Here is a 27,734-nt window from a genome sequence, read left to right on the forward strand (position 1 = left end):
GTCTCCCCTCATGGTTGCCGCTGTGTTGGTACCGCAGCGGGCCGGTTTCCCCCCACGGTTCCCGGTACCGCAGCGGGCCGGTTTCCCCGCGGGTCCCCCCGCGTCCCTCCCTCTTCGCCGCCGGCCCGCCCTCCCCGTCACGTGCCGGGGGCGCGCACCGGGTGCACGATGATGGTGGCGGCGGCGTCCGGCGGCGGCGGGTAGAAAATGGCGGATTTCGAGGAGCTGCGGGTGAGGGGGAAGGAGGGGGCGAGAGGCGGCGGCGGGACAAGATGTCGGCGCGGGGGGGTCCGCGGCTTCCCTGGGGAGGGACGGAGGGAGCGGGGCCGCCCCGGCCTCCTCGGGGGGCGGCGGGGTCTGCCCGAGGGGACCCTCCCTCTCGGTGCCCGGTTCTCCATCTCCGCCGTGCGGGCTGTGCTGCTGCTGCCACCGCCGCCGGGGGGGTTCTCCCCGCGCCTCCCGACATTTTAGAGCCGCCTCGGCCCTGCCGTGCGGCCCCGGGGCTCGCATGGCGCCTGCCGGGAGCCGAAGGGAAGGCGATGAATAACCCCCGGGTTGCTGAAAATGCTGATAGTTGTGGAATCTGTGGGAATCCGTGGACTGCTTCCCCACCGGGAAAGCTGTGCCTGCGGAGCGCGGAGCACGGTGTTGGCTTTTCAGACCTGTTTTATCTCCAGTTCAGTGTCTTTCATGTTGTGCTGTAGCAGATTTGTGTGTGTGTGTGTGTGACCTTTCATTTTTTAAGGTGTGTACACAAAAAGCTGACTGCACAGTTTATATTTTTCCTCCCGTTTCCTGAGCAATCCGCGGGTATCTTTGTTCGGAAGGAGGAGGTTGTTCCTTCTGCAGCATCCGCACCTGCAAAAGTGGAATTCTTCCTGGGAATTCCCCGGGCACGCCAACCCCCCACCTTGTCCCCCCGACCTAGACTTTGCTACAGAAGGAATAAAATCGGGTTAAATAGGAACCGCTGTGAGCTGGGCTTTAGTTGAGAGGAAGGTCTGAGGGCTGAGCTGATGTTGGTGCGACCAGGAGCGGGAAAATGTGCTGCAATCGCCAGAGAATTTCCTACACCGATGCTTCTTCCAGCGCTAACACGGCTGGGGTGCAGCTGAGGAGCTCGCTTGTAAAAAATATAATGGGAAGAACTGAGTTTCTTTGTCTGAGGACAACAGCACTCTGTCTCAGTTTTAGGTTTAGGAATGGTTGGTTCATTTTTTCCTAAGGTAACCTTATGTTGTTTGTTTTTTATTTTTCCCTTTAAACTTGTTTGTGTTTTTGCTCGGTGTCCTCATTCATTCTCAGCCCTCACTCCAAGGTGTCTCAAAGGGTTTAGCAAATGCCCCAGTGTAAACTTTGTGGCAGAGGTGACCCTTCTATTATCTCCTCCTCATCAGGTTTAAGTTGGCACTGTGATGGATATCCGTAAGTATTGATAGTCTCCTTCTGGGAATTAGATACCTAAATATCTTTGAAATTAACAGGTAATTAATAGCAACTCACCTGAGTTGCTTGCCAGAAATAGTATAGGAGGTATGGAGGGGAAAGGGAACTGGGTTTCGGGCTGGCTGCAGGGCTGCCCTTTCATCACTCAAAAGAAGAGGTGCCACTAGTTAAAAAAAAAATTGTCTGAAGACGTGTTTTTGATGTTCCCATTCATCCTATTTGTAAACTGGAGTGCCTATGGGATGAATCTGTTAGCCTGGAGCTTTTCTAAATGTTCAACATACGTTTGATAATAATTCATGGCCTGTTTTGGGAAGGCTCTAGGTATTTTTTTGGAAGAGAATGTAGCAGTCTGCCTCATGCCTGCAAGGCCTTAGCTGCCTTTTTTTTTTTTTTCTTCATAAAGAGGATACATCAGATACACCTACGGCTTAATGCTTTGGAACAGTATTTCTGCTGATTAATCATGGTTGCTAAAGTTTAGTAATAAGAAACTTCATATGACCTTCAAGTATGAATTTCAGGGGGAAAAATGTTTCTGGAATATAAAAGTGCTTGAATTATGTAGTCTGATTTCCTTCTTTAGAGTTCTGTCAAACTACTCTTTGTGTTCATGGAGAAACATTAAAACTAAAATAGCTTTGGTCTTCTGTGTTAAAAAGGCTTTTTTATTGGGCTGTGCAGCTGTAAAGAACTTCTCTTAAGAGAAAATTGATGGCATTTACACGACACAACTTGAATGTCTAATCTTAATTGAGTGATGTGAAAAGCATGTTAATAACTAGGCTGCAGTCTTCTGCAATATTGCTGGAACCTCAAAAGAAAATAACTTGGTAGGGTTTGTTGGAAGCAATACCTGCCTTGCACCATAATTATAAATGCTCCAAAATGTATGTTGTGTCCATAAAACTGTGTTGATGATAAGAGTGTCCACTTTATGTCTGTAAATGGAGTAAGAAGGTAAAATGTGTATAGAATCGTAGAAATGTTTGGGTTGGAAGGGACCTTCAAAGGCCATCCATTTCCACTCCCTTTGCCACAGCAGGGACACCTTCCACTATCCCAAGTTGCTCCAAGCCCCGTCCAGCCTGGCCTTGAACATTTCCAGGGATCCAGGGGCAGCCACAGCTTCTCTGGGCAACCTGTGCCAGGGCCTCACCACCCTTTCAGCCAAGAATTCCTTCCTGATATCCAATCTAACAGTGCCTTCTGGCAATGGGAAGCCACTCCCCTTGTCTCAAGTCCTTCTTCACCTCTCTTGGAGCCTGTTTAGACACTGGAAGGAGCTCTAAGGTTTCTATAGAGCATCACCTGGCTGAGCAACATTCTCTACCCATGCTCTGTTTGTGCTTGGGATTGCCCCCACCCCGGTGCAGCACCTTGAACTTGGCCTTGTTGAACTTCATGAGGTTTGCACATTCTCACCTCTTTTATTTCAGATTTGTCAGGCAGAATTTGTTGATCAGATGAGGGGTGTTTTCATTTACATGGTGGTTGTTGCCTTAAAGTGAATGTGGAATCAGCTTTAGGGGGGAAATATTGTAAAAGCCAGTGTTTAAATACTTACAGTAAACTTTACCCTTGCAAGACTTGTTTCAAAAGCCTGAAATGGACAAAAGTATGTGTATCTTTTTATGCTCCCAGCACTTCTAATGTGGGTGTTAATTTAAAATTTTTCTGACCATGGTATTGAAGCCAGCCTGTGTCTTCTTGTAGCAAAGTGCTAGTTTGTGGAATTTCCCTGTGAAATGTTAGCTGTTCTGAGGTGTGACTGACTGCACATTTCACCTTGATTAACTTGCAGGAATGCACAGAAGGCAGCAGGCAGGGTAATAGATGGTATTTTGCAATGCATGCTGTTTCCTTAATCTGTGTAAGGGATTATTTTGCTCATTTGCATTCTGATTATGGAATCCAGAATCATACTTACTGCCTGCTTCTGAAATAAAGGAGCTGGAGTTGCTATCAAACTTCTGCAGCCATCTACAGAAGCATGCAACATCAAGTTCTCAGTAAATTCATGAATATCAGTATTTTAACACAGCTCCTCTTTCATGTGTCATAACTGTAAAGCTATTATAGTGCTTCAAACCATTTTTTATGAATGCTGAAACACTTTTTCCTCGCCCTGTTTGACTGAGAGTAAGGAAAAGTAGAAGGGGAATGCCAGGTGGAAACTAAACTTCTCCAGCAGTTTGCAAACTCCGTGGAATTCTGTTTCCATCTCCTCTTGTATTATATTATTTTCCTGTTGAAAGAAGTTGATGGGATGAAATTAAGGTGACATCTGCTGCGGAGCTCTTCAGAAGTTTGGGTGAGCTGCTCAATGCCAAATGTGACTGTTTTCTCTGCCTCCTGTGTCTGTGGTGCATTTATAGACAGGGTGTTGAGGGGAATACTTGTTTCAAGGCTGCTGTGTTAGCTCTGATCAAAATATCTGCTTGATAGAGGCATGAGTATATCCAAACAGGCTGCCTGGAAATGTTGAAATTCAATGTCTGAATTCGTGTCTCCTCAACAATGAAGAAAGGGTGTGCCTGATGAGAGTACTGCCATAGTATTTTTAGATGGCTGTTTTGATGTGCACAAATAATGTGGCCTTGAAAAGTCAGGTCCTGGCTACTTATTCCTGCTATCTTTTAATGGCACAAGAAATGGCCACTGACAGTGGCTGGACACGAGCCCAGGTGTGCCCAGGGGGGCAGGAGGCCAATGGCCCCAGGACTGTCCCAGCCGTGATGTGGCAGCAGGGCCAGGGCAGTGCCCTCCCTGTGCTGGCACTGCTGAGGCCCCTCCAGTGCTGGGGCAGTTCTGGGCCCTCATACAAGAGAGACATTGAGGGGCTGGAGCGTGTGCAGGGAAGGGAACGGAGCTGGGGAAGGGTCTGGAGCAGCAGGAGCGTCTGAGGGAGCTGGGGGGGCTCATCCTGGAGAAAAGGAGGCTCAGGGGGGACCTTCTGGCTCTGCAACTCCCTGACAGGAGGGGTAGCTGGGGGGGCATTGAGCTCTGCTGCCAGGGAACAAGAGACAGGATGAGAGGAAATGGCCTCAAGTTGCATTGGGAGTGGCGATGGTGTTTAGATTGGATATCTGGGAAAATTTCTTCATGGAAACAGTTGTCCAGCCTTGGCAGAGGGTGCCCAAGGCAGTGATGGAGTCCCCATCCCTGGAGAGATATAAACACTCTGTGGATGTGGCACTTGGGCACATGGGTTAATGGTGGCCTTGGCAGTGCTGGGGAATGGTTGGACTCTGATCTTAGAGGGATTTTCCCACCTTAATGATTCTGTGGTTCTAAGTTCAGTTTTCATCTGACACAATTTCGTGGTCTTACTGTCAAAACAATTTTCACAATGTTAAGGCGGGGGATAGGGACCAAGCAGCTGGGGCACAGGGGAAGTTTTGAGTTTTTTGGTGACTGACTCCATAGTTGAGCCACAGTTGTGTTATAACGTCAGTTGAGATCAGATCTATGTTAGAACACATGGGTGTAAACTCTGTGTAGTAAGGATTAGGGAAGGCAAAGTCAAAACACCATAGTTCAATCCTCAAAGTCTTGCACAAGTAACCTCGATAACCGAGTGAATAGTATTATTTTCTTTGAAGAGATCTTTGTGTCACAAGTTGCCAGAATGTGATACAAAAAGGACAGGAAGATTTTTGTGACATTTGAAGAATCAATATTGTTGGCTAATTGTCTGTGTCTATTGTATGATGTATGTAGACTGTATACAGTAAGATATAGTGTGGCTTTTTAAAAACTCTGCCTTGCTGTGCCATCCTTTCAGCAGTGAAACCTGTTGTGCCTGTCTCTGTTCATGCCTGCCTTTAACACTCTGTCCAAAATAAAGGGAATTTCACAACAAACTATGCAGAAATTGAGAAATAAAGTAAGGAAGTGCTTAAAATGTGTTGGAAGACAGGTCACAGTACTGATTCATCTGATTTTGTTGTTGTTGTGTTTGCTTGTTCCTTGAAGTGAGCCAGTTACTTTGTGTTACAGAATGTGCTTCTGCCTGTGAGTTTAAGGTAACGCTGCATGAGTTGCATTAAAGCTTTGTTAGTATTGTTTCATTGTGGAAACAAGTCTTTGAAGTTATTAACTCAACCAAACTCAACCTGCATCCTGGACACTTTGTTTCTTCATTTTAAACCAGATGTGCTCTTTTGTTTTGTCAGGGTGTGGGTAGTACCTAAGGTGCGATGACGGAAAGTAGATGCTTCATCATGCTCCTTGAAAAGGCCTCCTTGGGTCACTCTTGGCTCACCTGTGCTTATCTCTCTCTCCTCTCTAGAATATGGTATCAAGTTTTCGTGTTTCTGAACTGCAAGTGTTGCTGGGGTTTGCTGGACGTAACAAAAGTGGGCGCAAACATGACCTCCTGATGAGGGCTCTGCACTTAGTGAAAAGCGGCTGCAGCCCGGCAGTTCAGATCAAAATCCGAGAACTCTACAGGCGACGGTACCCCAGGACGATCGAGGGACTCTCAGATTTATCGGCAATAAAACCTGCAGCTTTCAACTTGGACAGTAGTTCCTCTCCTGTGGAGCCTGACCTGGCCGTTTCTGGCATTCACACACTCCCTTCCACTTCGGTCACACCTCAGTCTCCTTCTTCGCCTGTCAGGTCCGTGCTCCTCCAAGACACTAAGTCTCACTTTGAGATGCAGCAGCCGTCCCCTCCAATCCCACCCGTTCATCCCGATGTCCAGCTGAAAAGCTTACCTTTCTACGACGTGCTTGATGTGCTCATAAAACCCACGAGTCTAGGTAAGTGTTTACCACCTCTGCAGATGGCTTAATTCATGAAATAAGTGTTGCTTCTGACAGTACTGAGCCCAGACTTAAATGGCTTTTTGCTCCTGGGGAGAAGTGGCAACACCTTTCCTTTCTCATCTTTCTACTTGCCCTCTCTGCACCACTTGTCCCCAGAAGTGCAAAGCTATGCTTCACGGAAAATAGTGCTCTCTTTTGTAAATGTAATATGATTAAAGACCTTTGTCTTTTGAATATTAAATAATAGAACCAGATAGTTTAGTTTGAAGGTACCTACAGTGGTCGTCCAGCTGTCTGACTGAAAGTTGAAGAGTAATATTTAAGGGCATTGTCCAAATACCTTTTAAACACTGACAGGCTTGGGGCATTGACCGCCTCTCCAAAAAGCCTGTTCTGGTGTTTGATCACGCTCCTGATAAAAAAATGTTCCCTAATACCTTGTCTGAACCTCCTCTTTTTGGCTGAAAGATTTTGGACCTGAAAACTCTACCTGTTACAGATGAGGAATAGTTCTGTCCGGGTCAATAGGAAAAGGATTTCAGAGTCTCAGTAACTTACAAGTTGCAACAATGTAAAGAGAACAAATTCATTTGTCTCTTTTACCCTTATCTCACTGCAACAATTCTGCAGGCTCTGGCATCTGTCAGTGAAAGAGATACTTTGTGCTGGGATGTTCAGTGTTGAGCTCAGAGCGCTGAAGGTTTCTTAGCCTAAAGGTTGTTGCCATGCTGGATGTTATAACGTGGAGTGGACCTTTGTCTTCCAAATAACCTGAAATCTGGTTTGTCTTCCTCAAGTGCCTCAGTCTTCTATGTTTAATTATTTGGAACTACGTTTTCTGTCTTGAAGTTCAATGTGGCTTACCTTTAAAAGGCAAAAAAAGTTCCCTAACTATTTAGTAATAAGCTGTTTGCATCCTCTTAAACATTTTATTTTTGCAACTGATCATAAAGCCTTTTAGTCTGTGTCTTATATTTCAGTGAGGCATATACTGATCATTGGTCATACTCCAGTACCTAAAGCAGAAAACTTTACTAAGAAATGTTATTTACAGTGCCAGTTGTCACTTCTCTGTGTCTGTTGTGACACTCTGTTAGAGGAGGGTTTAATATCTACGTGGGTATTGGTGCAATAGCTATTTTGGTGTTGGACAGCTCTGGCTTGTGCTGTCATTACCCTTGCAGAGATAACCTGTCAGTGCCACAATGTCCTGGATGAGCATAGAAATCAGATATGAGGAGTAATTGATATGCAAATAATGGGCACTTCAGATGTTGTAGGGTTATGGTAACATTGGCTGAAAATCATTCTAATCATGGACTCATGTGCAAATTTGGCATCTTTTACTTAATATTTTTATATTTATGTGGATATCTTATGTTCCCAGTTACTAGACCTTGGCAACTGGGACATGGAAAAAACAGTTTTTGGGTGTTTGGGAATTAAGGATTCAAATAACAAGTAGGTCAGAGAGTTCAATCCACTTCACTGCAACTCTTTTAAAAGGGATGAGTGTAGGTATTGTTTTGCACTAACATGAGAACACAAGTGTAGGTGTGTGGTTTTAACCCCCACTTAATTAAATAGCAAAATATTTCTATGGTCTTTTTGACATGTACTCAAGTATTATTTTAAAATATCAAGTGCCTCCTGTGGTGTGTATGTGCATATGTGCACAGTGTAGCTGTTTGTAACTGTTTGAAGAACTTGATGTGTGTTTGCTCCACCTGGGCTCTATTTCAAGTTTGTCTTCTGTTTTTGTGTGTTTTTTCTGGGCATAGAGATATTATCTGCTCAATATTGCAGTGTCCAAGGCAGTCCAGCTCTCACAAGTATGCCTGGTTTAGTTGTGCTGTTTTTGCATATGTCTTCCTTGCTGCTTATTTTAAATTGGACATGTCTAGCCTGCCTTTATTTCAGGTCAAGATTTTTAAGTTTTCAAGTTGAAAGAAAGTAGAAAAGTAAAATGTGCGTACTATTGACCTTTAATACTAAAATCTTGCTGCTTCCTGTCACTGACAGACAAGTTGGACTGTGATGTGAAAGTTGTAGTTATTTATTTTTTCACCAGATGCTACTGATGGGTGATTCCAGATACAAAGTCTAGCTGGCTTCTCTGGCACTAGGGGTTGTGGTCTCTCCCTGTCTCCCCAAAGGTTTAGTTACTTTTAGCTGTTTCTGAATTTTCCCAGCTGCCCATTGATAACTTCTGGTGCACGTTCTCTTCCTGTAGTAGGTTACAGGAGTTGTCAGCATCTCTGTGGACCTCCTTATGTCAGGTATCCAGTGTAATATTTTGTTGTGTGTTTGTTTGAGCCTTCCTCTCTTGGGAGAAAGGATTGTAACACAGTTTGCCAAGCTGCTTTAGTACTGAAGTGTAACATGATGTTGAGCCATCTGAGTGTAGTTGAATGAGTGATTTGTTCCGTTGCTTTCCTTGTGACAGTTACATGCAATTCAACCACAATTTGAGTACATTCAATGACTTATGCCTCATTCCAGGAAAAACTCAATTGCAGATCCTGCTTTAATCAATGACTTTAATCATTGTGGTTCAACCTCTTTTGTGTTTCTCTTTTTCTAGTACAGAGCAGTATTCAGCGATTCCAAGAGAAGTTTTTTATCTTTGCTTTAACACCCCAGCAAGTCAGAGAAATCTGTATTTCCAGGTAAGAAATGAGTGTGGCATAATGTAAGTACACTTCTGCAAAATTTCAGGAGAAAGTGTGCGGGTTTTTGTTCATTTTGTTCATCATGTACTCTGTAGATGCAGAGTGATAATCCTCAAGTTATGCTGAGTTTATCTGTCGTGTTTTCTTCAGGAACTACTGTGCATAGAATTTGTGTGCATTTGGGGTAAATCCTACCGCATTAAAGAGTTAACACTTACTGATTTTTAAATAATTGACACTATTTAGCGGGGTGGAAAGCTTCTCTTCCCTGCATGTTTCCTGTCTGCAGGAATGGAAGACTGCTTTTATCGTTTGTCCCAGGGTTCGTGTTGTTGCAAGACCAATGGTGTAAACCAAAATAATTCATAGGTGCTTTTTCCTCTCTGGCATCATCAAACTTTATGGCTACTGTAAACTCTTGATAGAGGATGCTGGTACTGAGGTCCTGCATAACTTAGCAGTAGCCAAACAGAAGTGTCGCTTGTAAGACTTGTTCATAGCTCAGTAAAAGAAAAATGAGAGCAAAGTTTAGTGATGCTGGGGCAGGTGTGCCAGTTCTGTCTGTGTATGACAGGAATATGAGTCCTGCTGTCTCAATGGGTACTTTTTTTCTTCTCTTTGTCACAGGGACTTCTTGCCTGGAGGCAGGAGAGATTACACAGTCCAAGTTCAGCTAAGGTACCTTTTCTGTAGTGTTCTCTTAAAACTTCTTAATTGGCTAATGTAACATAAGTGTTTGTGGGGACACTTGAAAATGATGCTTTCTCTTTTTTGTGTACACAGGTTATGCCTAGCAGAGACAAGCTGCCCTCAAGAAGATAATTATCCTAATAGTTTGTGTATTAAAGTAAATGGGAAGCTTTTTCCATTGCCGGTAAATGTTTGTATCATTTGTGGCTTCTTGGTGGCTTATGGGGGGGGGGAGGTTGTGTTCCTCTGTAATGCTGGCTTTCTAAAATAGTCAAGCTATTAGTCAAATAGTCAAATTCTTCTAATGTTAGGCATGTGGGTTTTACATTTGCTGTGTGAGATAGCCATTACTGCTATTAATCATGTTACAGCCACTGCATGGACTAATTGTGTTGTAGCCACCTATAGTGAACCTCATCTGTTGCAGTTAACATAACAGAATATGTCAGGAACAAACCAGTGTCTGCATGGAGAATCCTCCTCATGAGTCCTTAGGCTGAGTTTATTTGAGGGTGATATTTCCTGCTGTGTGGGCAGTCTGAGTTTGTGATAGGCTTAAGTTCTTCCTTGTCACAAGGGAATGGCATCACGTTCTTGTGTGCCACTTGTACATTGCCATGCATCTGTTCTGGGTAGAGCAGAGTTAATTATGGGGATGAACAGGCACTTCTTAGGCTTTGCAGCATTTGCTGATACTGGGACAGAACAGTGTTGGCAGTCACACTTCACTGGTGTCTGATGTTGCGGTACATGGGCAGGGTCACCTGCTGGGATATATGCAGAAAGGGAAAAGCACTCTCATTCTCGAAATACCCCTGGAATAGGTTTCTCTGTTCAAGAGAACAGAGAGAAACTCTTACACAACCCACTCAGAAATAGTTCTGGAACCTATAGAAGATGGAAAAAGTCATAGTACAGAGGTGTTTTTCAGCAGTGGGTTTGCAAAGATGCTGGTTGGCAGGAGAGAGTGTGAAACTTCTTTTTCAGAATGCTTGTAACCGTCTTGGTGTGTCAGATGTGTTGTCCTGTACCCTCCCTCCTCCCTTATGCAGCCATGACTTTTTTTTTTTTTTTTGGTGCCTCTATGCAGCTTAAATGAGACTCTTCAGTTTCTCTTCCTCCTACTTATGTCTTCAGGGTATAAGAGGGTTTCTTTTGTATGTTTTCTGGTCAGTACTTTTTGCAAGTGCCACGTACGTTCTCTGCGATGACCTTGAGCATTTTCTCCTCTCTTTGGCAGATTGTCTTAATTTCTTGCAGCAACCAACCAAAAAGAATTGGGTCTGTTGTTATCTTGTGGACATCAGTGTCTCGTTAATACAGTTTACAGTTTTTATGGGAGTTAATATAGTTTACACCCTGCTGTGCTGTGTTGTGCTCTCCATTTTGTGTGTAACTTGTCACAGTCATGGCAGAAACTGTAGTCTTGGATTATTGCTTTGCTTTGGATCTAAATCCTGTAGATTCTTCCTGCATGTCATAAGATGATTCTTTCATCTGTTTAGCAGAACTTTAGGTGAGAAAGTGAAAAAAACACTGTTGTCTTGGCAACTTCCTTTCCCCTCCTCCTTCACTATGAGCTGAATGACAAATACAGTCTCAGTCTGAGTGCTTCTGCAGACATTTTTTAGTTGATGTGGTCACTGTCTGCATCCTCTCATGGTTCCTTTCTGTTGCAAGAAGAGTAAGATAACCTCTTTGCCTCAAAGACCGGCATTGTCCATCTCAGTAGTGTTGGTGCTAGGTAAATAATGAGTGATACTAGTCTCTGGTGCCAGCTTGCACAGTTCATAAGTGAGCACTGACCTGTCTTTCCCTGGTATGGCAGTTCTTGCCTCTGCAGGTGTCTGTACATTTTTCTTGGTCATCTCCTTGGCTGCAGTCCTTACCAGAAGCTTCATGGAAATGCTGCCAGTGTGCCAATGCTGGTTCAGGTTGTGCCAGCTCATGTTAACACAGTGTTTCTTTGTACTCCTACATCTGTGTCCTCCTCTTAGTGTTGGGTCTGAATTAAAAGGAATAAATGTAGAGCTTGCCGTGCTGGTAACAAGGATTTGATACATGTTGCATTACAGCGGGGGCTTCTCCTGTCGAAGTCTCCTGTAGGGAAGTCAAAAGATAAATTGCTTTTCGTCTCAGGGGACCTCCATGGGCCACTGCAGGTCCCTTTCAAAGGCCAAAGTCCAGTAGGGCAGGGCAGGTTGGAAATAGCCAGATAGAAGAGCAGTCTTCTTTCTGTTGATAAATTTCCTGGCTATAGCAGATGATACCTGCTTTGAATAATATGGTTCTTGGAAGAAGCATGGAAGACTTAAGGTCCAAATAATGTTGGCAGTTGCTTGCCACTGGAGTTGGCAGCCTGACTAAACAGCCCATTCTGGTTGTGAAAGGCAAGCAGAGTGCTCTCAGCTCCTGGAGGATAGGAAGGGAAGGCTTCAAATTTGTTGTAGGAATTTTAGGGTGAATCTGTTCTCAAGAAAAACGTCTGTGGAAGAAAACCTCAACAAAAGCTTCACTGAAATGAGTCACGTGCACTGCAGAGTCTGTCTCTAAAAAAAAAGAAAAAAAATTGGGAAATGTAAGGGAATTTGCATTCTTTTTCTTCTGGAAGCAGGGCGGCTTCACTGTAGGTTGGAGGTAGCAGGGTTATTTTGGCTGGTATGGTATGGGTGGAAATACCCTCCTAAATATTGCAGGAATGGTGTATTCATCCACATAAACTCATTAGTAGAGAAAGGCCTACTACAGCAAAGCAATAGGGATGTATGCTCTATAAATGGCTGCAGCTGTTTTGTCTTGTTAAAGAAAAGGCAAATCATTCCATCTTTTAAATGTGAAATTGTCAGCAGTCCCCATGAGTCTGCTGCCTCTATGTTCTGGGGTAAAGCACACGTGGTGAAGTTCCTGGTCACTCATCTGTGGTGAGCACCACTAAAGGCAGTGATTATCCTATGGTATGCTGGTCTAGTGGGTGGAAGAGGCTTTTTTTATTTTTTTTTTTTTTTTATTATTACTGTTTTTATTTTCAGACTTACCATGTTTCAAAGTGACTCCTTTCCCAAGCACTAGTCTGTGAATGCATGAGTTTCTCTGGGTAAAGAAAGACACGTTTTTCCAGCATATTCTTTCCGGGAGTGTTTCTTGTATAAAACAACACTGCCTTGAACTAAATGAAATCTGTCAGTCAGTTCTGTGCAAGACAGAGCTGCAGTCTCTTGTTGGCATCCTTCAGGTGCGGGATGAGTTTGAGGTGAGTTACTGAAGGCTGTCTGTGACCTCAGGGGAGAGATCCTCAGAGTTTCTGTTGCAGACTGGCTTGTGTTCATCGTGATGGATGCAGGGTGAGAGGAATAAGCTGCAGGCTGATTGCATGGTGCAGAAGTTGGAATGTGATGATCTCTAAGGTCTCTTCCAACCCAAACCACTCTGTGATTCTGTGATCTTTTACATACAGCTGATATTCCATGTACAGTCCTCCTTCGGGGGCCTTGGCAAAGGACAGGTGACACTTGTTGCTAATGGGGCCAGGTGTAGTTCATGCAAGGCAAAGCAGGTACCAAGGAGATATGGGGCTCTTGGACAAGACATTGTTTCTTAGATAGAATCAGTGAAGTGTTTTCTCTGTGTGAAACACTGAGTTAACTCTTCATGTCGTGCTGTGTTTGTCACTAAGGCTGTGTCCTTGTGATGTTCCACTCTCTCCCAGTGGGGTACAGGGCAAAAAGGATGAAGCATCAGTATAACCTTTTACTCTTCCAGTGAACTTACCTGGTCCGAAACTGTGTTCTCTTCCACCTTTTCAGCACTCCTGTAAAACCCTTTTAAAACAAAAAATACCTTATAGTTGTGCTTAGCTTACAGTGTTAGACTGTCAAAGACTGATATTTCTCAGAATAAATGTTGGATTTGGTCTGCAGCCTAGAGAGCCTCTAGGTTTACCTGCTTCCCATGGATCTGTTTAAAACAAGTCTGTGTCAGCAGACTTGGTAACACATTAATTGTCCTTTCTTCCCACAGGGATATGCTCCTCCACCAAAAAATGGAATTGAACAGAAACGACCTGGTCGTCCCTTGAATATCACATCTCTAGTTAGGCTGTCGTCAGCAGTGCCAAACCAGATTTCCATTTCCTGGGCTTCTGAAATTGGAAAGGTAATCTGTGTTTTCTGTAGGGTGTGGGAAGTTTGTCTAAATAACCTCTTCTAGCATTCCTGTCCCCCTGCTGCCTGATGTGGCTGGCAAGGCACACACCAGCAAGTGTTTAGTGTTAGGTGGCTGAACTCACCATCAGTGCCAGGAAGCAAAGTTTGCTCTAAAACTGTGGTAGTTTTCAGTAGCACATATAAGATTCACATACAGATGGAAAGACTTCCTTATGGGATTCACATTAGAAATCTTCCTTTAAGGGTTTGCCTGAAATGCATGTCAAAAATAGCAAATTCTTTTTGTGTAAATAGTAAATCCCCCTGTGGATTTATTATGGAAAGAAAGGGAGAGTGCAAGGAATTTCTGACTTCATCCTAGGTTTAAATAATTGTTGCAACACCCTTTCAGCTCTTGGCAAGTCAAAAACTACTTATTCCTTTATCTCCGACTGGCTGTGTGAATTCTGGATTCAGTTACCAAAGTAGTTTGCTGCTTAAGTTGTTCTTCAGAATCAAATTCTGTGGACTGAAGGCACCACATGTTTCAAAGTGAGACTCCAGTATAAGCTTTTATATTAAAGTTTTAAAAATGAATTGCAGAGAAAGCTAATGTTCATAAAATAAATGAAGGGCAGTGCTGACATCAAAGGGTGATTTTTCTAAAACAGAGGTGGAGGGAAGGATCTAAGTTGTTGCTTCCCAATCAAAGCACAGAATCTTTAGATGACTCCAGTACTGTGTGTGGTCTTGGCTCTCCTGCTGACTCCTGCTTTCCTTCCCCCTGTACTGCCAAAGCATATTCTCATAGAAGCAGATGACTTGGAATGCTTGGACATCCTCCCTCTTGCCCTGAGAGGTGAAGCGAGTTCTTTGGTTTAAAGTTGGTGCCAGAACTTGTGTAGCAGCCGTTGCTTTTCATCCTCAAAGTGAGACCCTGGGGGACAGCATGGGGTGCCAGCAGCTCATGTGGTGTTGGCATGGACTGGGTTGATAATGAAGGGCTGCTGAGCGAAAGGGTTATAAACCCCTCAGAGCTGGGCAGACCTGAGCCTGTAGCATCCTCTCTGTAGGCAACAGATGGTTGTTCTTTAAAAAAAAAACCACCAAAAATCCTTGTTTCTTAGTGGTTTCACATGCAATTAGATCAATTTATCTGCTTGTCTAGGTAAGAGCTGGTTTTCCTCTACGTGGTAAAGGAAGAGCAGAGCTGTAGGTGTTGTTTAAAATGCCTGTGCAGTACCCAGGCAGTACAGGAGCCAGAGGAAGGTGGCTGGCAGAGAGTGGAAATAAAAGGTCATGGATTGCGCTCATTATACAGATGAAACCATTATTATCCTGCAGCAGTGGGGCTTGCAGACTTTTCATTAGTGACCTCAAAGAGGGAGTGAGCACTGAACAAAAGAAGCTGGCAAGTGGTGTGAGTTAGGGAGGAGTAGGAAATGCCAGGGAGCTGGGCCAGGCTCAGCAGAGTGAACACGGTGTAACAAGGCTCGGCTTAGAAGTGCAGAACAAACTAAAGAAAAGGTACAAAGAAACTGGGGCAGTTCTGTGCCATCTGAAGGTGTAGTGTTTGCACTGTAAAGACCATATATCTTCTGTCATGTGATCCTTTGAACTCCCCGCTGACACTGGTGAAAAGGGAAGGATTTAGGATACGAATGTAAAAAGTTCCTAAAGACTGTGTGTATGAGATGTGTCGTTATCTAATTGATCTTTTCAAGAAAAGAACCAAGGTTGTCTCTTGGTTGTGGAATTATTTTTCTTAGTTGTCATAACTGGAGTGAGACAGTTGAATTTGATTGGCCAGAGAATTCTGGCACAGCATTGGTCTTCCACAAAATTGAAGTTGTCTGTCAATGCTTTTAATAACAGTTAAGCAAAAAGTCAGGTTTTTGTTTTTACTGTATGGTACAGCTAGTGTAAATAGTGATCTGTTGACATAGTGGAAGTACTGTATGAAATCAACATTTCACCTTTAATCACTCTCTTTGTAGAGTTACTCCATGTCTGTGTATCTCGTCCGTCAGCTCACTTCAGCTATGCTTTTGCAGAGGTTAAAACTGAAAGGTATCAGAAACCCCGACCATTCCAGAGCACTAAGTAAGTCTCATTAACTTGCCTGTCCTGTACTTTTGGAGGGTGGTTGGTGTCTCTTTAAAGCTAAAACTGGTAATACAGAAGGGATTTGCAGCATTTTGAGATGAAAGTCCGTGCCCAGGTTGTCACAGGTTCCCTTTGCTGTTGCTGAGGCATCACACTTTTTTTTAAGTGAGGGTCCCCTGTGCTGGTAGGGAGCACACCTAGAGATCCCATCTGAAATGTCCTTATGGGAATGCCATGAGCACCCCTTACTGTGCTGGGCTGTGAGGTGCAGGTAAATATCTTAAAGTTCTCTTCACTCGTACCTTACTCATCGATAATTGTTTCATTTCTCTCTTCACATGTTGGGTTGAGTTTGCTCTACTAACCATGTGGCTGTTAGTGCATCTGCAATCAAACAGCATCAGATAACGTTGTGATGCAGTTTGCCAATTGCTGATAAGTAGTGAAGCTGTTGTTTGATATTGCTACGAACTAGCTTCCTAGATGCTTAATTTTTTTAGATGGCTGGAAGAAAGTACATGTACCAGTGAATCAAGATTAGCATTTGAAATAATGATGTCTGTGTATAACTTCCTACTTTATTTTAAATAGTTAAAGAAAAGCTAACTGCAGATCCTGATAGTGAGATTGCTACAACCAGTCTGCGGGTATCTCTGATGTGTCCTGTAAGTATGGCTGGAAACTTACAGATACAGATTTGTATTTTCATCTGTAGTGCAGAATTGGGCTGCTTTTCAGAAGCCCTGCTTTAGAAACCTCACTGGCTTTGTATTTTATATTAATGAGCCAATATAGAGTAGTGGGGAGAAGGCTGCATCTAAAGCACCTGGCTGTAGCAGCAGTCACCCATCTGTGGTTTAGAACTGTGAATGCCTCAGTTGTGATGCACTGAGGCAAGTTGCTGCTTGTGCCTGTATAGTGATGTCTGTAGAGGGAGTAACTTTGTATATTGAGGTGTTGAGGCTAATGGGGCAGGCTGGTTTATAATTAAAGGATACAGTAAAAGTAAGTAAAATCCATACCTCCTCATCTTGATAGCTTTACTTGTACTGCCGCTACTATAGCAAAAAAAAGGTTGGTCATCTTGTAGCAAGGTATTGCTGCCTTGGGGTTTCTGTTCCCGGGCAGAAATTGGTCATTCTGAGTCTCACTAGTACATGGAGCTTGGGAAAACGCCTGAATTTTTCAGTTAAAAGAAAATTGTGAAAGCAGGTACTTCAGTAGGTAATTTATTAAAAATAGGATCCTAGAAATAACATGGTTGCAGGTCCATTAGAAACGTTCCTGACTGTTTTCTGCTTTGGGAAGCCTTTGAATGTAGATTAATTGTTCCTTTAGGAGCATTGTACGTCCTGTGGTGGGGTGGATTTGTTGGCAGCACCCTTATCCCAGGGCACCTCTGTAGGAGCAGAGAGAGCTGTTTCACCCAGTGCCTCTGGATTCATTGTTAACCATCCAGGCCTGCTTCTGTCTTCAGTTTTGACACTCTTTAAATGCATCTCCTGCAGCTGGGAAAAATGAGACTGACAATCCCCTGCCGGGCTGTGACTTGCACACACCTGCAGTGTTTCGATGCTGCTCTTTATCTTCAAATGAATGAAAAGAAGCCTACCTGGATCTGCCCTGTCTGTGACAAAAAGGCAGCTTATGAGAGCCTAATACTAGATGGGTAAGAGACTGGGTTTGCAGATTACACAGTTACTTAAAAGTTTTCGTTATGTACTTGACAGCTACTTTGGTTCTTGAGGTTTAGCCATTTCATACTATTTTTTGTCAAAATGCTTTAGACTGGAAGGAACTGTTAGAGTCTCTTAATTTCTCCTCTCATGTAGAAAACTATGTGAGTTATCTCCTAAGTGCATCATGAGACTCTTGAGCCTCAGTGTATTTCCACTGGAGAAATCCAAATGTGACATCTAGGGATAGGTCTTCCTTTCACATGTCCCTGTCTCTGAAAGCTGTTAACTTCAAAGTTTAACTCATAAAAAAAATGGCCAAACTTGGTTCAAATGGTGATGATTTCTGCTTTTGTATGAAAATCTGTGAATTACAGTAATCTTGGAGTGAAATATGGATAGGTTGGGATAATCTTTTCTGATATCTGCAAAGCCTGTAATTACAGGCTTTCAGGTAAGCAGGAACTAAGGAGAGAGAAGAGTGGGTGGAAGGTGATCATAATTATCTTTTCTACTGTGTCTCCTTTTCACTTAGAAGAAAAATTTCACTTGGACTCAAAAGGGAAAATTTATTTTTCAGGCTCTTTATGGAAATCCTTAATGAATGTTCAGATGTGGATGAGATCAAATTCCAAGAAGATGGCTCCTGGTGCCCCATGAGGCCAAAGAAAGAAGCTGTGAAAGTCTCAAGTTCTCAGTGTACCAAAATAGAAAGTATGTACATCTGGGTACTGATTGCAAACCAGCAAAAATTAAGTCTTGGAGACTTAATTGTAGCTTGGATAATGTATGTGGGTGTTGGTGTTTGTTTTGTGGAGGGCTTAGTACTTCTGACTGTCTTGTAATTTGAACTAAGAAACAAAGAGTGCGCTTTTGGGCTTTGTCTTTGCTCTTTATAATAGCAGTTAAGAAAATGAAAAGGTTGCTTTTGCATCCCTTAACTGATAAGTTAAGATGAAAGTTTGTGCTTTAATATCCTCAATGGGACACAGAATGGTCACAGAACATTTACTGGGCTGTAACATTCTCTGCAGTGGCCAGGAAGGTGATCCATAAAGCAGGATCTGAGTTCCTGGTTGTGTTGCAAATAGAAACTGCTGATGTCACCAGCCTTTAGAGAACAGTGCTTTATTTTCTTCTTCAGGTTCCAGTGTTGTTAGCAAACCCTGTCCTGTGACAGTGGCCAGTGAGGTTAACAAGAAGAAAGTTGACGTTATCGACCTGACAACAGAAAGCTCTTCCGATGAAGAGGAAGATCCTCCTGCCAAAAGGAAGTGCATATTCATGTCTGAAATACAAGGGAGCCCAACTAAAGGGTTTGTCAATTTTAAAGTTAGTTGTTCTGTAATGTCTCAGATAAACTGATCTGTGGAGAAATGGACTGGGGATCCAGCTCCACACTTCCAGAGGAGAATTTCTAGGCCTCTCCTTGCAGAAGGTTGTATTGATACGGTAACTTTGTGCAGGCAAAACACTATTAAATAGTTTTACACCTTACAAAAGACTTGCACTGACTGTTGCTGTGTTTGCAGGGATGTTTCTTCATAGAAAAGGAAGCTGACTAATCTAGTGGACAGTGTTCCCATGAGAAAGTAGATTATGCTGTGTGGAGGAGTTCTGTGCATTCTTGCTAAGTTAGTGCCATCTTAAAGTGTGATCCTTTATCTTGCTGTTTGTTACACCCTTTATCTAATCTGCTCTGGTGCCCAGGGAGCAAGGCTGTGTGGTGTCTTTCATCCAAGGGAGGCACTTTGCTGTTTTGAATCGACACAACCTTTTCCTCCGTGTCTCTGATAAGCTCTGGAATGTCTTGAACGCTGTTGTTGGCCGTGATTAGCAGTCAGTCCTGCACCTTGCTTTGCACAGCAAACGACTTCTCAAGTCCTCTGGCAACTGCTCCATCTTTATAGTCAGGCCTGACTTCAGCACCAGGCTTAACTTTACTGCTGTGCCACCTTTTCTCTGCCCTGATCTGTGCACCTCGGCTCAGGTACTGTTTGTGGCTTCCATACTGTTCTTGCTCGTGGCCTGTGGGGCACTGGAGACCTGCAGGGAGCGAGGGGCACTGGTCAGGCTTGCCAGCACTCGCTGCTCCAAGCTCAGCTTTTAGTAATGCCTCATCAGTTAGTGTTGCTGCATGCGTGTCCACGTCTTTCTTATGTCTTGTACTAAAATAGTAGTAAATAACCCCAAACTCCGTCTGTTTCACCAGAAGAAATGAGGAGGTGCTCTGTGTCTCTGGTCCACAAGAATGTGTGTGTGGGCTTAGGTGAACAGAGAGTTGGTCATCTTCAACCACTTTCAGCAGCAATACTGAAATGCTGTTGCTTTTTTCTGAGGACTGTGGAGGAATCCTTCTGCAAGAGACTCTATTTCTTATTTTTACGAGAAAAAATAGCTACAAGTGCATCTCCTAATGAAGTTTCAGAAGGCACCAAGACTTTTTTCCATGCTCCTGTGTTTGACGTGGCTACCTGCAACCGTAATTGTGGGAGGACTGAGTTTTCTTGTCTCTCTATGACCCATGTGTTTTCCTTGCTTTTTGGGTATGGATATGGCATTTTCATTCTTCAAATCCAAGTCAAAGCCAGGCTTTTGGGCAACAACTTGTCTCCTGTAAACAGTGTTGTCTGCTGGTTTTGGCAAAACCATGGGGTGTCTTATAGGCAGGTAGGTGAAGTGGGAGAGGTGCTTATGAAGGGAGGGTCTGACATCCAAGTTTCTGACACCAGAAGTAGCTTAAAGACAGGAGTCCAGGGAGGAAGACATGAGTGTATAACACTCATGGCTGGAGGGAGTGATGTGAAGCAGCTGAGTGCAGGATTCTGGGTGTTTCCACCTGACTTGGAGTTTATGAACTACTTTATTCATGTGGCTGGTGCCTGAGCACCCGTGGTGGTGTCTGTAACAGTGTTGTGAAGAGGTTGGGCAGCAGGAGGAAAGGCAGTAAGGTTGGAGGTGGTTGTATGCTCCTGGAGAGCTAAACTTAGCTTGGGCTCAGGCTTTGAGTAAGGTGGGCTTATATTTAATTGCTACATGTATAATCTGTGCTCCAGGGGCTGGATAATGGTCAGTCATGCCCCTGGCATGGCAGGTTGGCACTGAGGAGGAGTTCTGAGGAGAAATCAGACTGAGCACTCCTGACTTTGGCCACCTGCACATCCCTCTGAGTGTGCTCACAGACGCTCGTTTCTGTCTTTGCCACCAATGACTCCAGCACTGTACTTTGTTTGCCAACTTGCTCTTATGTCACAGCTGCTGTTGAGAGCCAAGATACGGTCATGTTATTATGAAGACTGTTATGAAAGAGGAAATTAGAGTGGATACTTTGTAGTGAGTAGCCACGCTGGAGTTGTGTTGTAACCCAGTGACTTGTGAATGAGAGTGCACAGCAGTGTGTGGTTTCCCTTCTGCAACTAACGGCCAGGTTGTTTGTAATTTCCCATGCTGTCTGAAACAGGGTTCTCATGTACCAGCCATCCACTGCCAGAGTGCCCAGCGTGACGACGGTCGATGCTGTTGCAATTCCTCCTTCATTAACAGAGTACCCAGTACCATTCCATCACCCACCAATATCCAGTATTTCATCGGACTTGCCAGGTAGGTGCCGGATGTTTTTCGTGTGTGTTCTGACAGCATTATTAATTTAAGGGGACCGGGAGGAGGGGGGGTAAAAATTGAAAAATTGGTTAACACTTCGTTGGTTTTTTTTCTAATGGAACAAGACTATATGCAGTATTGCTCTGATGTGATGTCTAGACAAGCCCAGTACAGGCTGTTTGCCCAGTTTCAGGTTGCATTTTGCAACAGCAGTGTGACAAACGTTGCTTTTGGGGTACAAATTGGCACTTGGGCACAGCAGCCAGAGACTGCTCTCGCTGTGCTCAGTCAGACTTTGTGTAAACATCCTGTGGTTATGCACTGTAGAAGTGAGGGAGAGTAGTTGCTTGTTTAAGTTAGTAGAGTTGTGAAGGTGCTGACTCATCCCAGCCCTTGGTATAGATACTCTGCTTGCTGATTGTAGTGGTGCTCTGTCTAGACTGTATGAAAAAGGTTAAGGTGAGCTACAATCTGTGAGCTGACCTCTATTGACTTTCTTTACCTAGACATACCCTAAATGCCTATGATGTATTCTTCAACACTGCTGCTAAATATCAGACAAAAGGTGGGGATACTGATTGTTTTCTATCCTGGCTCCTTGAAAAGAACACTTGTATATAGGGACTCTGGGGGTTCTCTTGGCCGGCTGTAACAAACCCAGAGCCCAGGAAGTGGTGACTTGTGGTGACAGGTGTCACTTTGGCCTCCTGTACTTCCCCTCTCCCTGCTCCATTGCCTGTTTCCATGCCTTCCCTGCAACATCTCTGGGTTTTTTCCTCTTCTTTCAGCACCAGTTTGGCAATGAGATGGATATCATTCCCCCTGTTTCTCTGTCCATTTTGGCTCCCTTACTGCTCCCTCCCTCCACTTCTCCCTTGTTATGAAATCAGTTATTTTCTCAAATTGGTTAGGAGAGTAAGCTGAGAGAATGGAAGTCTAGAACTGTTGTCCATCTGTATTAACAGAAGTTCTAGAATGTGCATGAACAAAAGAAGCTGTCAATTCTGTAAATGCAGCTGAGCTTTAAATCTCCTTCAAAATTTCTCTCTAATGGAGAAGAGGAGGAGAGATGTCACTGGCCAGAACAGATGTGGAGGTGAGGGGAGAGGGAGGGAGTAAGTCGATCATTTCTTTCTGTTGACATAGCAAACACAAGGCCAATATTTAGAAACAAAACAAAAAATGTGGTAATTTCTCATTGGTTTCATAATTCTAAACATCTTGCCCTAAATGCTTACACGCTAATGGTGTTTAAGATGGACGCTAGTTGTCACTGCTCTTAGAGGATATACTTTGAACTACTTGTAGTTTCCTCTTCTTCATTCCTTTTATTTGTCTAGACACAAAACGGGGATGATATTAGAAATGTTTCCTTATTGGCTGCCCGTGGGTGGAGGAAGAGACCTGCTGCTTGTTTTTGGACTTGTGCATGTTGTGACTTTACTTCATTCCAGCATCTTTAATGTGATGACACTCTTCATGTCCCAGTTTGGCCAAGTCAGGTACAATATGCAGTGAAACTTGCATTATGAACCAACAGCTCCAAACGGCAACCTCCATCTAAGCAACCACATTGAACCACCCTGCAATATCCAGTGAATAATACATCATTGTCATCCTCATTCTTAAAAAGAGCCACTTGTACTAGATAACTTGTTTTGCTGCTGCCTGAAGTAGTCATTGAGAGTGGTGTCACAGTGGTATATTCCATTTAGAAGCTGTGTATCAATTGCAAAATCTGTTCTACAACCACAAAAAAAAAAAATTCCTTAAATTTGTTGTGTGTGAATAAAAGAGAGACTTACTGATTTATTATCCTTCTCTTCCTCCTAGGTCTGGATTTTCTTTCGCTAATCCCAGTTGATTCACAGGTAAGTTTCTGAACCGCTGTGGTGTTAATTTCCAAGTCTGATTTTTGTGACATTCTGCTCAAATAATTATCAGGGTGCTGTTGTCCTCCAAACCGTGTTTGCAGTCCACTTGCTTGGACCTAACCACAGCCCAGGAAAATCTGTTTTCCCAGTGAGAGCCAGTAATGTAGGTGCACTAAGGAGGGTTCAATTTAGCCTTACTATGATAAACCCAGGCCTGGAAACTCGCTCCTTACTGGCAGTTTGCCTTTCTAAAGCAAGTACGTGCTCAGCCCTAACTTGAATACAGCCAGGGTGGTGAGGCCCTGGCACAGAGAAGCTGTGGCTTCCCCATCCCTGGAAGTGTCCAAGGCCAGGTTGGACAGTGCTTGGAGCAACCTGGAATAGTGGCACGTGTCCGTGCCCATGGCAGGGCAGTGGAACAAATGAGCTTTAAGGTCCCTTCCAACCCAAACCATTCTGGGATTCTTTGAAAAGCAGAAAGGGGAGGATATGGGGAAGTGCTTGTGTGTGCCATCCCCACTTGCTTACTCTCTTTGCACAGCTCTGGTTCTTGCTGTGCACACCTTCATGGTGTTCCACTAGAAACGTGTCTGGTGCTTGTTGTAGGGAAGATGTATCTTCAGAGAATACATTTCCCTCGTGCAGTTAGTCTCTTCACTCTTCATTGTTTGTTTCAAGCAGTACTGTCCTCCTATGTTTTTGGATAGTCTCACCTCAACCTTAACAAGCAGCACGCCTGGCAGCATCATCACCTCAGCCAGCCACCAGGAGAGCAGCACGCTCGTTAGCTCCTCGGGCAGGGCCGAGCCCGAGGCCGGGGTGATAACCAGCAGCAGCAGCAGCAGCGCTCCTGACGTCATCTCCCTGGACATCATCTCCCTGGACTGACACTCGGGGCAGCACTGGACTCCCGCAGGCATTGCACAGAGCTGCAGCTCCTCCCTCTGGAACTCCATCGTCATCACCCCGGAGGTCATCCTGGTGTTTATTTTGAAAGGATTTCCCTTCTGGAAAGTGGGGTAAATTTGTTGATGCCAGGAGACAGAAGTGATAGGTTGGATGGTTGGTTTTTGGTTTGTTTTTTTTTTTTTTTCCCCTGCTCATTAAGTAGCTGGTGTGGAAAAGGCCCTTGGAGAACATGTGTTTATGCTTTTGGTTTGTTCTGGGAGCACTGCCTTTTTCTTGCTAGGTGGATTCCATAAATGTTTTCTAATTTGGTTGTAAGAAACAGCAATAATGTAAAAATTAATAAGGTTGTGGTTTTTTTTTTTTAAATAAATAAAGGAACTTAATCACTCTAGAACAACAACCTGGATAAAGGTGCAGAAGTGTATGAGTTAGTGAATTCTTAATATTTTCACTGGGGCCTGTAATAAACTTCATTAAGACAATGAAGCTTTGAAATAGCCATGATGTGTTGTTTGTCTTGTTCCCCACCTCCCCCTTACCTGGGGATATATAAGAAACCTCTGTAAATGGGATTGTTTGGGGGGGTTTTTCCTAATTTCATGTCTTTCTCAAATGCAACAAAATCCTAGGCTGTGACTTCTTCCTCTTTTGTGTTCTTTGGGCTAGGAAGGGGACAGACTATCTATGCAAACCCTGCATCACACAGTCTCTGTGCTGCCATGTCGGAATCAGGACACATCCCCACCACAAAAACTCCAACTATGCAGTTGAGAGTGCAGTTGCTTTCTGTGCCAGCTGTAAGGAGATAAAATGGGAATTAGTTTCTCAAGTGCAGATGTATTTGCAAGGATTTCTTGCTCGTGGTTTCTGTCACTTCAGTAACTGCTGTATCCCACATGGGAATACTGCACTTAGACTGTGGGGGAGGCTTGGCTTTTGGAAGGCAGAAGCCATAGCTGCACAATGTCCCCACCTAATTGGAATTATGTGTTTAGGGCTCAATGATGCTTTGTCCCATGTTTCCTGGCCTCCTGATTGTTGCTTTTCTACTTCAAAGGGAACAATTTCCTCCTGTTTTACTCCTCCAAGTGTGCTGCTTTGTTCGTGTGTGTGCAGTGTCTGCCATACACCTGGGGATAACCTCAGCAGTACTGTATGTGGAAGAGGTTACAGACTAGGAAAAACAAGTCATTTCCATAGAGCTGGAATAATGGTATTGTCTATGTATGCTGACATAGCAGCTTTTCCAAGTGGTGTGTTTCTGTTGAATAAATGTATTTGAGATTATTCCTTCCCTAATGTGAAGGTTTCACTTTTCTTCCTAATTTTATGTTCCTCATTCGTTATTTCTTTAATTGGATGTCTGGTGCTTTTTGCTCTCCATTGCTGTTACAGTATTGAACGAAGTACATGGATGAGAAATATTGAAGCAGAATGTTTTGTAACTCTTGTCTGCCCTGTACTCCCACCTTTAATGCTGCATTACTGTTCCTTATTGCCTTTTTTGTATGATATTTCACAGCAGTCTTGAGTTCACATGTTGGTCTTAATAGTGCATCTAGTCTTTTTTTCTTCTCCTTATCTGTTTAAGTTTTTGTACCTGTTAAGGATCAGTTTTTAGCATGATTTATTTCCTATAAAACCATGCTTCTCAGGAAGTTTTTCCTGATGGCCTGCAGCAGATCAGTGCTTTCTGCATCACCATTGCACAGTGACTTGACCTGTAAGTAGAGTGTGGAGAGGGGCTCCAGAATAAAGCATTTAAAACTGGTCTTTGTTGTTGAAGATGCTTTTTTTTTCTCTCCTCAAGACACCAGGGAATTTGTTGGGGTGGGTGGAGAGGGTGGATGGAGGAGGCTGCAACTGAACTGAGGCCTGCACCAATTTTCCTTTGGCAAATTCCCAAATACATTCTTGTCTATCCAAGACCTTCTCACACAAGGAAAATCTTGGAGAAAAAGTTAGATGACATCTTACTACTTTGAGTGAACTGTATCAAACCTTCAAGCCAACTGCAGAAGGAGATAAAGGTGAGATAATTAAAGATGCAGGTAACAGCATGCAATGAAAGCCTTCCTACGCCAACTGGACTTTTTTTTTTTTTTCCCCTCACCCATCAGTTTGCTACAACTTTTTCTGCAATTCCTGGAAGTGAGCTATCTGCTAAAATCCTAGTGACAGAAAGGCTCTACCTTCCTGAAGGCTCTCAGCCTGAGCTGGCTTCTGATTTTCATACTCCAGGAGGTTCTGCACCTGTCAAGCAGCAGGAATTTGGGTGTTTCCTGAATGGGAAAATAGTGTGTCCAGTGGGACCAGGGCAGTGCCCTCCCTGTGCTGGCACTGCTGAGGCCCCTCCAGTGCTGGGGCAGTTCTGGGCCCTCAGACAAGAGAGACATTGAGGGGCTGGAGCGTGTGCAGGGAAGGGAACGGAGCTGGGGAAGGGTCTGGAGCAGCAGGAGGGGCTGAGGGAGCTGGGGGGGCTCATCCTGGAGAAAAGGAGGCTCAGGGGGGACCTTCTGGCTCTGCAACTCCCTGACAGGAGGGGGGAGCTGGATGTGGGGTCGGGCTCTGCTGCCAGGGAACAGTTGACTGGATGTCCTGGTTCTGGCCAGGACAGGGTTAATTTTTCTTGTAGCCGGGAGGGGCACAACCAGGACACGGAGGTTGTTCTGTACCATGTCAGGTCCTTACTGCAAGTGGGGGGAAAGGGATTCTCTCCCAGTCGGGGTAGTGCCAGCTTGGGCTCCCCCCAGAGCATTTTGCATGTGAATCTCTTTTGTACCCTTTAGTTATTAGTATTGTTACCACTGGTTTTCTTATGTCATTGCCATTTCCAGTAAATTCTTATCTCAACCTGTGATCTTTGTGCCTCCAATTCTCCCCAGCCACCCATGGGGGACTAAACCAGGACTTGGGACAAGAGGAAAGGGCCTCAAGTTCTGCCAGGGGAGATTTAAATTTGATATTAGGGGAAAATTCTTCACAGAAAGCGTTGTTGGGCATTGGAAGGAGCTGCCCAGGGAGGTGGTGCAGTTGGTATCCCTGGAGGTGTCCAAGGAAGGATTGGACGTGTTGGTCAGTGGTCTGGGCTGGGGGACAAGGTGGGGGTTGGACACAGGTTGCACTCAATGACCTTGGAGGTCTTTTCCAACCTAAATGACTCTGTGATTTCAACATTGGTGGGAATTTTCTGTATCTGCTTTAAGTCTGGGTGGTGGATGATCGAAAGGTCACCCGGAACTTTCCAGCCTTTTGCCATCAGTCTCCAAGAGCAGGGAGGATTCCAGTTGGGAAATCAAAGAACCCGTTTTCTGGCTGAGAGGGCAAAACCTCAAAAAATTCAACAGGAATTCCTCCAAGAGCAACAGGCGAGGGAGATGCTTCCTAGGTTAAAAAGAACTGTGGATTAGGTAAGCTGTAAAGATCACCATTACTCATAGGTGACTGATTTTTTTAAATGTGGATTTTTGACACAAGTAGGGTTGATCACAAACAAGATACAGACAACAACAACCACATAAATTGAATTAGGATGTAATTTTTATTTCTTTTGTTTAGTGGGTAATCATACCATCACTACACTCCGTTAATAATGTGTGTGTGTGTTCAATGTGACCCTCTAAAAGCTTTCCATTTCCTTCCCAATTTTATGTGGAAACAATATCAGGACAAAACTGGGCATGAAACAGAAGTGATTATGACTTATCTAGGAAGTTACCCACAGGTGGAACACCCTCCTGCAAGCCTTTGCTTTTATGTGTTTCAGCCACAAGCTGCCAAGGATGAGAATGCATCACAAGGATCTCCAGGCAAAATCTGCCAGTGATCAAAGACGCACTGGAAA

At 44.0% G+C, this 27,734-nt stretch overlaps 1 protein-coding gene across 12 annotated transcripts in view; it reads left to right on the plus strand.

The window, feature by feature from the left end:
• The window catches only part of PIAS2 (protein inhibitor of activated STAT 2), a 28,795-nt gene extending 3,133 nt beyond the window's left edge, over positions 1–25,662 (plus strand). The window contains exons 2-16 of one of the 12 annotated variants that reach the window (XR_004354410.1): positions 5,741–6,215; positions 8,806–8,890; positions 9,521–9,571; positions 9,677–9,767; positions 13,601–13,735; positions 15,723–15,828; positions 16,423–16,496; positions 17,340–17,500; positions 18,088–18,221; positions 18,652–18,823; positions 20,968–21,107; positions 21,614–21,672; positions 22,448–22,609; positions 22,941–22,978; positions 23,663–23,742. Coding sequence is in view for 5 of the 12 variants with exons in the window: in XM_032675029.1 (XP_032530920.1) it covers positions 208–231; positions 5,741–6,215; positions 8,806–8,890; positions 9,521–9,571; positions 9,677–9,767; positions 13,601–13,735; positions 15,723–15,828; positions 16,423–16,496; positions 17,340–17,500; positions 18,088–18,221; positions 18,652–18,823; positions 20,968–21,107; positions 22,941–22,978; positions 23,660–23,869 (1,896 nt within the window). In the remaining 7 variants the exon portion in view is untranslated. Of the gene's footprint in view, positions 1–122; positions 232–5,740; positions 6,216–8,805; positions 8,891–9,520; positions 9,572–9,676; positions 9,768–13,600; positions 13,736–15,722; positions 15,829–16,422; positions 16,497–17,339; positions 17,501–18,087; positions 18,222–18,651; positions 18,824–20,967; positions 21,108–21,613; positions 22,610–22,940; positions 22,979–23,659 lie in introns of those variants that run through there. The other 11 variants (XR_004354411.1, XR_004354405.1, XR_004354406.1 and 8 more) reach the window with 11 other exon arrangements.
• The last annotated feature ends 2,072 nt before the right edge of the window (positions 25,663–27,734 follow it).

This window comes from Chiroxiphia lanceolata, chromosome Z (assembly GCF_009829145.1).
Source record: "Chiroxiphia lanceolata isolate bChiLan1 chromosome Z, bChiLan1.pri, whole genome shotgun sequence".
In the NCBI taxonomy this organism is placed as follows: domain Eukaryota; kingdom Metazoa; phylum Chordata; class Aves; order Passeriformes; family Pipridae; genus Chiroxiphia; species Chiroxiphia lanceolata.